Raw genomic sequence first — 12,290 nt, forward strand, 5'->3', positions numbered from 1 at the left:
AGTTTTGTCAATGACTGCTGTTATTTGATAGGTATTTTATGGGATTTTTTTTCTATTCACGGATGGAACTAGTTAATACTTTACAATAGTTTATACCATAATAGTAAACTAGTAATATTCGTTTACTAACATTAGTAATACTAAACTAGTAATAAACTAGTAATAAATTTACAATTGCTAATATTGTAAAGATGTCAATTCAAAGCAATTATAATGAAAATCCCAAAATAATTCCTAGGAGAACTTGACAAAAGGACTTTCAAATTCAAAAGCCCAGGCACGGTGGCTCACGTCTATAATCCCAGCACTTTGGGAGACCGAGGCGGGCAGATCACTTGAGGTCAGGAGTTCGAGACCAGCCTGGCTGACATGGTAAAACCGTGTCTCCACTAAAAATACAGAATTAGTCAGGCATGGTGGTGAGTGCCTGTAGTCTCAGCTACTCTGGAGGCTGAGGCAAGAAGAATTGCTGGAAACTGGGAGGTGGAGGTTGCAGTGAGCCAAGATCATGCCACCGCACTCCAGCCTGGGTGACAGAGTGAGACCCTGTCTCGGAAAAAAAAAAAAAAAAAAAAATTCATATGGAGGAATAAAGGTCCACAAATAGTTAAGAAAAAGAAGAGTTAAACAATCACCTGATTTGAAAGTTAGATATATTACAAAGCCAAGGTAATAAAACAGTGCGGTATAGTTGCAAACAAATAATACAGTGAAATGGAACAGAACTCCCCAAAACAGCCTTATGTAAACTTGTTATATAACAGAGGTGGCATTTTACACCAGTGGAGGAAAAGAAGGATTAACAGACCATATTGGGAAAACAGTTTCTCTACAAGGAGAAAAAGTTATTATAGATCCCTACTGTATGTCATACAAATTCCAAATGGATAAAATATCTAAATATGAAAGGTAAGCATAGAATAAGGAAAATCAGATAAATGCTATCTTTAAAAAGCACACAGTAGGTGAACTGATAGGACATATATTAAATACACTAGCATGGACACCAACTGGTAGGGGAAGGAATGGTAATGGTAATAGTGGGTGAAGAACAAAAAATAATAAAGCAAAATAAGGGCCTTGCTAGTGGCAATGATGACAGAAAGCCATGGACTAAGGAGTTACTATACTTCTGTTCACCTAAGTTCAACAAAATACAGATAGGTGTCAACACTCAGAACTGAAGGATATCTAAGGAATATAAGAATATGTGTAAATTATGCCATAAAGAGAGATTTCAATGTTTTTTTTCTAAACTCTGTCCATATTTAATAGCGACAGAAGCCTTATCTTTAAAACATTCCATGTCTCCACTTTTACACTTTCCCTCTCTTTATTCCTTTGTGCTGAACTCTGGAAACACCTCAGCTCTACTTTCCTTACTACAAAAGAAAAGGTAGTTTTCTCCTTCTTCCCCAGAAGGGAATGAGCTAGTGGCCTATAATTAACAGCACACTCTGGACCAACTCAACAAGTATCAACTGGCTAAATTTGAGGGAGATTTTCCAATTTAAATACTAAAACTCATCATCTCACATCCAGGTCACTATTTAACAACTATAACATTTATTTCCCATTACATTACTTCTGAAATAGAGAGTAACTTGGATTAATTTAACATAAATGCATCCATATTTGATTTCATAGTATTATGGGGGAAGGTGGCAAAGCTGAAAGTACATAGACATACCAGTTCTTTTATTCGTTTTCTGTGTCTACTATGTGGGTTGTTCAAATGACTGGTAAGATCAAATATTGTTGGTATTGCATTATCTCGAAGAACTGTCCTATAAGGACTCTGAAAAAGAAAAACGTGTTAATTCAGAGATCATCCTTATAAATATATTATACATCAATAAAATTCTATGTTAATGACCTCCACAATATTCCTTCAACTCCAGCTCTAAAGTATAGAGACTTACAGAACTTGACGTCAGTTCAGGTCAGTCTACTATTTCCAACTGTACCTGCATTTGCCCTTCTGGTAATCTTATTATAAATTAAGAAACTGAATTGAAGGTAGGCATAAAACATAAAATATGCTTGCATTTTGTGTATCTGTTTCTAATTCAGCATCCCAGCTACTTTACCTTCCTGTCCTTCCAAGAGCCCACCAAATCTACAGGAGGTACAAGTCTCCCAAAATAATCTGTACTCTTGCATGTTCCATAATAATGCATCCCTATTTTACCTAATGTTCCACTTTTGCTAATATTACTGAGAAGTATCAAGGCACAATGAAAATATTGGACTGGGACCCAGGAGACCTAGGAACTAGTCCAAACTCTACCAGTGAGTGACTCACTAAGACACCTTGGCTAAATTACTTTCCCTTTTTGGGCCCCAGTTTCTTCTTCTGAATAAAATTCTGGTATGGAACTACATCAACATTTCCCAAAATGAAATTATTCACATACTAACGATCATAATGCTTGCCATTTCAGTTATATTACCATCTGTATTTTTACACAATCTACTCACACTGTCTTAAGTAATAAAAACTGTAGGAAGAATGATCTGATGTTTTTATCTTATGTTTTTAAAAATTTTATGTTTTTAACACATACTACAAAACTTCTAAAATAAAAATTGATTCATGTGCCACATGAAACCAACTCTCACACCACAAGTGATACTGATATACATAATCACATTTTTGCAAATGCTAATCTAGGTATTTCTATATTTCTTTCAAGTCTTAATGATCTTATGAAAGAATGTTCATACTCTACCCTACTTCCTGTTAATTTCATCCAACTTGGCTAGAAGCTGGATATATACTTAGATGGTAACAGCCCTACTGCCAGCTCTGAGGAGGCTGGGTAAGAGACAAGAAGCTTATTAAGAGGGAGAGTAATAAATAGCTGCTATTACACTCCTCTCAAACAGTCCAAAGAAATAGTGCCTTTAATTTCTTCCTCAATTTGCAATGATAAAGATAAAACATACTTCATTTAAACAAGTTTTCTTGGAAGCAGTGATTAATTCAAAGTATCTAGGCATGTTCTTTGAACATGCCAAACAAAAATAACAACTTCTAAATTTGTTCACCCAAGGAAGGGAGGTCGGGAAGACATGAAGGGAAAACATGTATCTAAATGGAACACACTATCTTGGGTTGTACCCAAAGAGTTGTTAAACACATTTGGGATGAATTTCTATTCAGAGTCAATATTTTCTAGTTCAATTCCATGCCATAACAGAAAGCACAAAGATAATTCTCTGACTTCCTAGTAACCCTCAACTTCTAGTTCTGGGCTCGTGATCCTGAGTCTACCAGGGAGGCTGAATGAGGAATTGGTTAGGGACACAGTCACTGAAGGGGGTACAAGTTATTATACTCAAAGCTCCCCCATCTTTCACACTGAGCAAATGTCCCCAAAATAAGCAAATACACATACACAATCAACTTTTGATATCTTACCAATTATTAAATAAGGAAGAGAGGAAAAAAACATTTTAACAAATTTTTAAAAGTCAAATCAAATTGATTTTCTATTTGCAAATAAAGCAAAGACATTATAGATCAGAAAACAGAATATGTAAAAGAAAAAAATGACATTTTATAAATATTTATTTTGGCCAGGAATGTTGGCTCACACCTGTAATTCCAACACTTTGGGAGGCCATGGCCTGGTAGATGACTTGACCCCAGGAGTTCAAGACCAGCTTAGGTAACATGGCAAAACTCCATCTCTACAAAAAATACAAAAATTAGCCAGGTATGGTGGCACATGCCTGTAGTCCCAGCTACTTGGGAGGCTGAACGGGAAGGATTGCTTGAGCCTGGGAGGCCGAGGCAGTAGTGAGCCATGATTGCACCACTGCACCCCAGCTTAGGCAACAGAGCAAGACCCTGTCTCAAAAAATAATAAGAAAAATAAGAAAAATATAAATATTTATAAGGACACATGCCAAAAAAGACAATATTCAATTACTGCTTATGATATCAAGTATCGCATTATCAAGATTTAATTTTTAACTGCTGAATTAAGGTTTGAGCATAAAACAATAATCTTACTCTAGCATCAAAATAATAAAATATTTGGCTCTGGCCAAATTCAGTAGTCATGAATGTTTACTGATGAGATTTTTTTATTTTTTTGTCTGTTTGTTTAAAGACAGGGTCTCACCATCATGTTGCCCAGGCTGGCTCTGAACGCCTAGGCTCAAGCAATCCTTCAGCCTTAGACTCCTGAGTAGCTGGGACTACAGACACGTGCCACTGTGCCTTGCTACTGATGAGATCTTCAATGTCAAACTAATAAAGCCAAAACTCTTAAACATTTAGATATGGATATCAGAAAATCCAGGGGTTTTTGTTTGCTTGTTTGTTTTTGAGACACAGTCTCACTCTGTCACCAAGACTGAAGTACAGTGGCACAATCTTGGTTCACTGCAACCTCAGCCTCCTGGGTTCAAGCGATTCTTCTATTTCAGCCTCCTGAGCAATTGCGATTACAGGCGTGCACCACCATGCTCAGCAAATTTTTTTTTTTTTTGTATTTTTAGTAGAGAAGGGGGGGGTTTCCCCGTTGGCCAGGCTAGTCTTGAACTCCTGACTGCAAATGATCCGCCCGCCTCAGCCTCCCAAAGTGCTGGGATTACAGGCATGAGCTACCATACCCAGCCCAGAAATCCAGTTTTTGATAACATCTCCTAGATGTATAGAAAGAACATTTTCTCACATTTGGATTCATTTATTCAAGATTGAAGAATCATTTAGAAATTAAAAAAGCAAACCTGGCTCATCTTTCTGTTCTGTTCTCTAAAAAATGTAAGAATGAACTATGCTTTAAATTTCTCACAATCTGGTTAGAATTATCTAATTAAGAGACCATATTTATTACTAAAATAAAAATGCAAAAATGCATATGGCAAACATATTTAAAATAATTTGGGATATTTTTACTTAATGTCAAGAACATAAAAGTAGTTTGCCTTTCAAACATGTGAAACCTTTTATTTTGGTTGATCATTATTACCCTCTTAACAAATTAAGGCAAAAATATTCCTCAAATATTTGTGATTAAACTGTTGAACCGGAATTGGCTCACCTCCCAATGACTTCACAAGTATCTGCTTCAATTAATTTTGAGAAATAAAATAACCCAATCATTCTTTAGTTTTCTGATGCCTCTGCAAAATGTATCTGAAAAAAATATCAAAATAAATTGCTGCATAACAACATATAGTGCACCTTCGAATCAAGTTTATGTCTATCCCAATATCTGAGGTGTTACATTAGTTACACTGAAACAAGTCTGCTTCATTTCAATCAAATTTGCCTTATTTGTGCCTTTTATAAATCACAGCAAGAGAATCACAGAGGGTTAAAAATCTTAGAACTCAGGAATTACCTGGTCTAATCTCCTTATTAGGAACTGGGGCCCAGAGAGGGGAAGTGACTTGGCCAAGCTCACACAATTAACTGGTCTTGATAGGAAATTACATACTATTGATGGAAATGTTTTTCCACATTACCTGGATAATTTGTTTACTATTACATCTAGCACATAAAAATTAATAGTTAGTTCTAATAGTACATCCAAAAACATGAAAACAAGAGCTCCATTCCAAGATGAAAATTTTACTCATAAAAAAGCTCTAAACAGCTCCAAATAAAAACACCAACTTTACCTTAAATAAATATATACTTTTATAATCATCTAAAATTTTTCTGAAAACTAAGTAATATTTAAAAGTGGTTACCTTGGCCAGGTGTGGTGGCTCATACATGTAATCCCAGCACTTTGGGAGGCTGAGGTGGGTGGGGTGGGTCACTTGAGGTCAGGAGTTTGAGACTAGCCTGGCCAACATGGTGAAATCCCATCTCTACTAAAAATACAAAAATTAGCTGGGCGTGGTGGCACGTGTCCGTAATCCCAGCTACTTGAGAGGCTGAGGAGAGAGAATCGCTTGAGCCCAGGAGGTGGGGGAGGTGGCAGAAGTTGCAGTGAGCTGAGATAGCACCGCTGCACTCCAGCCTGGGTGACAAAGCAAGACTATCTTAAAAAAAAAAAGAAAAAAAAAAAGTAGTTACCTCGGGTGAGTAGAAATGGGGCATCAGAAACAGAGTTTTTCTTTCTTTCTTTTTTTCATCATTTTGGGTTTTTTTCCAGACAAGCTCTTACTTACTCTGTTGCCCAGAGTGGAGTGTAGTGGCATGAACACAACTCACTGCAGCCCTGACTTCCTAGGCTGAAGTGATCCTCCCGTCTCAGCTTCCCAAGTAGCTGGGACTACAGGCATATGTCACCACACCTGGCTAGTTTTTTTGGTATTTTCTGTAGATGTGGCGTCTGGCCATGTTACCCAGGCTGGTCTCAAACTCCTGAGCTCAAGTGGTCTTCCTGCCTCGGCCTCCCAAAGTGCTGGGATTATAGGCGACTGGCAAAATCAGATTTTAAGAATAAAACAGATATTATTCAGCTCCAAATCTGTCTTCATCTTAAAGTGGCAGGATATAGGAATACTTTCCAACATTGGCAAATACTTACATTTCCAACCACAGAGAGTGAGAGAGAGAGAAATCAAGACAAATAGAGAGACACCAAGCTCTTCTATTACTCACAGTTCTACAGATCATAGAGGTCTCAAAATGTTTGGCACATAATCGATAATGTTTATTTAGCTGATCAGGCGTTTTATCTTCTAAGTCTGCTCTCCTACAGTTCTCCACCCACTTCTGGCATCTATAAATAAAACCAAAATACAATTATGAAAATGAGCTCAGCATTTAAATTTCAGCCTTCAGTTTTAAGGCAAACATATATTATTAACAACGGATTCCTGCTCCCCTCCCTGAGAACATAATTTGGAGAATTTTATTAATAACAAAATAAAAGTTGGAAAAAAACTTCGAAAGCATTTAACAACACTTCAATTACAGACAAGGTTAAGAAGTAACTTGCTTGGAGGCAAGTACAAAATCAGCAGCAGAATTAGAACTGAAACCAGCATCTTCCAACTCCAGACATCAGAGAAGATCCAGCCATCAGTAGAACAAGCAGAAAGCTGCACAGCGACAAGGCTAACAGCCTAACATTCCCTTCAGGATTTCAACTTCAACAAGTAAACGAAACAACACTGTCACTGTAGAAAATCAGTAATTAGATGTTCTTTAAATAACTAGTTTCTAAGGGAAGCATAAAGGCTGTATTTGTTTATCTTCCTATGAACACAAATTATCTATAGTAATATGTGTTGACTAGATTGCAAGCTCCATGAACGCAGGGACTGTGTCTACACAATCCAGTACACAAAAAGTACTGAAGACAGGGAACAAGACAAAGTCCATGCCCTCTTGGTGCTTAAATATTTTCAGAAAAACTAATAATAAGCACTTATTATGAGCCAGACACTGTTCTAAGTCCTTTCCAAAGATGGGTACTATTATTATCTCCCTTGTGCAGATGAAGAAACCAAGGCACAGAAACATTAAGTAACCTGCTAAAGTCACAACCAGATCTTTCATCGAATTTCTTTTTTTTTTTTTTTGAGACAGAGTTTTCCTCTTGTTGCCCAGGCTGGAGTGCAATGCCATGATCTCAGCTCACCGCAACCTCTGCCTCCCAGGTTCAAGCGATTCTCCTGCCTTAGCCTCCCATGTAGCTGGCATCATAGGTGTGCGTTACCACACCTGGCTAATCTTGTATTTTTAGGAGAGATGGGGTTTCTCCATGTTGGTCAGGCTGGTCTCGAACTCCCGACCTCAGGTGATCCACCCACCTCGGCCTCCCAAAGTGCTGGGATTACAGGTGTGAGCCACTGTGCCCGGCCCATCCCTCAAATTTCTAAGAATAAAAGTTCTGCCATGGATAAACAGTGTCACAAATTATTTTTCTGAGATGGTGTCTCGCTCTGTTGCCCAGGGTGGATAGCTCAGGGTGGAGTGTAGTGGCATGATCGCAGCTCACTGCAACCTCTGCCTCCCAGGTTCAAGCGATTCTCCTGCCTCAGCCACCCGAGGAGCTGAGATTATAGGTGTGCAACACCATACCCAGCTAATTTTTGTATTTATAGTAGAGATAGGGTTTCACCACGTTGGCCAACCTGGTCTCGAACTCCGGATCTCAGGTGATCCACCCGCCTCGGCCTCCCAAAGCGCTGGGATTACAGTCGTGAGCCACCACGCCCGGCCCAACATATTTCTTTACAATTACATCACAATATTTTTTTTTTTATGTTTTAACACTATTGTCCACCTTTCCCCAACACACCTGCCCCTGACACTTAATTCTCTCTATTCTAAAAATGTAAAATCATGGTAAAATGCTATGATTTTTAAAAAACTACAGCTAAATTGTACAGCATTTCATTTGACCAACAAGTATTACACTGCTCACAGTAATGATGCCTAAGATGTTCACAATTTCATCACACTTGTACACAGTTGTACATTATGATTATAAACATTTCATGTTTCAAAATCCAAATACTAAGTATAAAAACTATTTCACTATAAAATAATCTGCCATACTGCTACAGTTGTTTGTTTTTTAAATTCTTAAATCTCTGGAGACCTTCCACACAGAGCAATATTGTACATATTACCTCTGAACTAAGTTGAAGCAGCTTTCTGATATCAACAGCAACTCTTATTCAGACAATCAAGAACTGAATGGGCATCAGGCAGACAGTCTAATTAAATACACCTGTCTTTCTAAATGAACTACTTAAGAATAAATCTAGTGAAAGATGTGCAAGACCTCTAATAATCTTTTTAAAGCAAACTTAAATAAATACATAAGTTTATGAACTGGCACACTAAATTATAAAGACGTCAATTTTCCCCAAACCCATTTACTAATTCAATATAATCACAAGCCCAATAAGTTTGTGAGAGCAAGAGAAAGAAATGACTAATTATTCTAAAACTTTTTATACACAAATTTAAAGAACCCAGGATAACCAAGACAATCTCGAGAGAGAGAGAAAAAAAAAAGGAGGTTGAAGGAATTACACTACCAGATATTAAGACTTACTGTAAAGTTTATTAAGACAGATACTGGCAGAAGGACAGAACAATGAAACAAAATAGGGCACTACAGATACTTAAAGGTAGCTTTGAACAGCGGCAAATATGGAGTTTTCTTTTTCAATAAATAGGGCTGAATGAGTTGAATATCCACATGAAAAAAAACAAATCTTAACTCCTATTTGTACACCATACATGAAAATAAATTCCAAGTGATTGTAGATCAAATATGAAAGGTAAAACAATAAAGCCACTAAAAGATAACACAGGAGATTATCTTCATGACCTTGGAATAAAGATCTCTTAAGGCAACAGAGAGCACAAACACTAGAGGAAAAGATTTATAAATTAGGTTACTTTAAAGTTAGTAACTTTTCTTCATTAAAAGAAGCCATTTAAGAGTGAAATGGCAGACCACAAAATGTCAGATATTTGCAATACATATATCTAACAACAGACTCACATTCAAAAATATATATGAAGAACTACAAATAAATAACCCAACATAAAAACTGGCAAGGGGTCTTGAACAGGCACTTTATAATAAAAAGGTAATAAAAATGGCAATACATAGATGAAAAAAATGCTCAATCTCATTTGCCATCAGGGAAATGCTAATTAAAACCATAACAGGCCAGGTGCGGTGGCTCAAGCCTGTAATCCCAGCACTTTGGGAGGCCGAGATAGGCGGATCACGAGGTCAGGATATCGAGACCATCTTGGTTAACATGGTGAAAACCCATCTCTACTAAAAAATACAAAAACCTAGCTGGGCGAGGTGGCAGGCGCCTGTAGTCCCAGCCACTCGGGAGGCTGAGGCAGGAGAATGGCGTAAACCCGGGAGGCGGAGCTTGCAGTGAGCTGAGATCCGGCCACTGCACTCCAGCCTGGGCGACAGAGCGGGACTCCGTCTCAAAAAAAAAAAAAAAAACCATGATAAATTACTACATACCCACAAGAATGACTGCAATGTAAAAGAGGTAATACCAAATATTGGGGAGAAGGTGAAATAACTTTGCCCATCAACAGTAGAATGGATAAATTGTGGTATATTCATTCAATGGAATACTACTTAGCTATGAAATGAACAAACTATCTACAATCTCACAAATGTAATGTTAAGCAGAAGCAGCCAGGAGTACATACTATATGATTCCTTTGATATGAAATTCAAGAATAGGCAAAACTCATTTATAGTGATTGTTCAGAAAAACAGTTAACACAGCAGACCTGAGGCTGCTGTCCTTAGAAAGGCCTGTTTGTTAAGGACCTTGGGCTGGTATCCGGGAACTTGGTTGGTAAACTGAAATAAAACTTTTCCTAACTGATAATGCAGCTCAATGTGCCTAGACTGTTTGTGCAAACAACATGATTTATGCTGAACACCTGCCATCCCTTCTCGGAATCTGGAATTTTATTATATGCCAGGCAGAGGCTGCCTATGTGATCAGGCCCCAGTGAAAACTTTGGACACTAGGTCTCTAATGGTCTTCTCTCCACAGAAACATGGCACATGTGTTGCTACATTTCCACCACTGGGGAAAAATGGGCTCTGGTTGACCCCTCATGGGAAGGAGAGAGCATAGGAAAGCCTATACATGAATTCCTTCAGACTGTGCCTGTGTCTTTTTCCCTTATGATCCAGATGTGTATTCTTACTACAATGCTGCAATAAATCTTCACTGTGAGTACCACCATATACTGAGTCCTGTAAGACCTTCCAGTGAATCTTTGAATATGGGGTGGTCTGGCCCTGCCTCAACACAGTGATGGAATAGTAGACACATTTGGGGAGGGTAACAACTGGCAGTGGGCACAAAAGAGGCTTACTGAGGTGCTGTTTATATTCTATACCTCAAACAATAATAAAGCTTCCATTCATTCTCCCTCTTTCCCCCAAAACCTAACTAATCCAAGGTATGTGAAGTCACAGTGGCTACCACTGGGGAGAATGGGATAATGGCTGGGAGGACCTTGGAGCAGAGGAAGTTTGGGATGCTAGTAATACTCTATTTTTTAAAAATCCCGGTGAAATTTTCATGGCTATGTTACTCTAAAAATCCAACATGATGTACAGTTACCATTTGTGATCTTCTGTGCATATGTTTTTCGGGTTTTTTTTTCTTTTGAGAGTGAGAGTGAGAGTGAGAGAGAGAGAGAGAGAGAGAGAGAAGCTCACTCCGTTGCCCAGGCTGGAATACAGTGGTGCAATCTCGGCTCACTACAGCCTCCACCTCCTGGGTTCAAGCGATTCTCCCATCTCAGTCTCCCAAGTAGCTAGGACTACAGGGATGCGCCACCACGCCCAGCTAATTTTTTGTATTATTTGTAGAGATGGGGTTTCACCATGTTGCCCAGGCTAGGCTCAAACTCCTGGGTGAAGTGATCGTTCTGCCTCGGCCTCCCAAAGTGCTAGAATTACAGGCATGAGTCACCGCACGTAGCTCTTCTGTGTATATGTTTTTACACAAATAAAATTATAAAAAATTATATATGACTGGGAGGCTGAGGCAGGAGAATCGCTTGAACCCGGGAGACGGAGGTTGCAGTAAGCCAAGATCGCGCCACTGCACTCCAGCCTGGCAAGAGAGCGAGACTCCGTCTTAAAAAAAAAAAAAAAAAAAAATATATATATATATATATATATATATATATACACCACAATAAGTCTTTTCACATGTGTATTATGAATGTGTATATATATTTGTATACATATATACCCACTTATATAATTGTCTCAAATTTTTACCAATGCCTCCCCTTTCCCAGCTCTCCTTGTCATTTTTCTGTTCCCTATACTCCAGATTCTGTAGACTTTTCCCTTAGTACAGTGGAATGACTCCCCAAATCCATTTGCTTCTCTCCATTAATAACACCCTGGTTCAAGCTACCACAATTTTTTACCTAGTCTACTAGTATCTCTTCCAAACTGGTCATCTGCCCTTCTCTAACCCCTTCTCCATGCTGCAGAGTATTTTTTAAAGCCAATTTGAGAATGTCTCTTCTGTGCTTAAGCTTTTAGTGGCTTCTCATTACTCTCAGGATAAAAAATTGTGTTCACTTCTATCCTGGGGCCTTCCCAGTGCTGTTTACTCAGCCTACTACATTCTTCTTGCTGCTTTTTATACACTTCCTGTGCACAGTTAACTATGACTCAGCCTTCAGATCTTAGCTCAAATGTCATTTCTTGAGGGAAACTTTTCCTGATTCACAAGTGTACATGTATGTGGGTATACGTGTATGAATACGTATGCACCCAGAAAACGCTGGGTATTTAAGACTTTCCACCTCTCCATATATAATATCTGAA

The 12,290-nt window shown here is 38.3% G+C and overlaps 1 protein-coding gene across 1 annotated transcript in view; it reads right to left on the minus strand.

Moving 5' to 3' along the window:
* The window catches only part of THAP12 (THAP domain containing 12), a 31,286-nt gene that overhangs the window by 9,353 nt on the left and 9,643 nt on the right, over positions 1-12,290 (minus strand). Inside the window, exons 2-3 of the mRNA XM_023209365.2 lie at positions 6,575-6,695; positions 1,691-1,798 (exon numbers count right to left, since the gene is read on the minus strand). Coding sequence (XP_023065133.1) covers positions 1,691-1,798; positions 6,575-6,695 — 229 coding nt within the window. The remainder of the gene's footprint in view (positions 1-1,690; positions 1,799-6,574; positions 6,696-12,290) is intronic.

This window comes from Piliocolobus tephrosceles, chromosome 13 (genome assembly GCF_002776525.5).
Source record: "Piliocolobus tephrosceles isolate RC106 chromosome 13, ASM277652v3, whole genome shotgun sequence".
NCBI lineage: Eukaryota > Metazoa > Chordata > Mammalia > Primates > Cercopithecidae > Piliocolobus > Piliocolobus tephrosceles.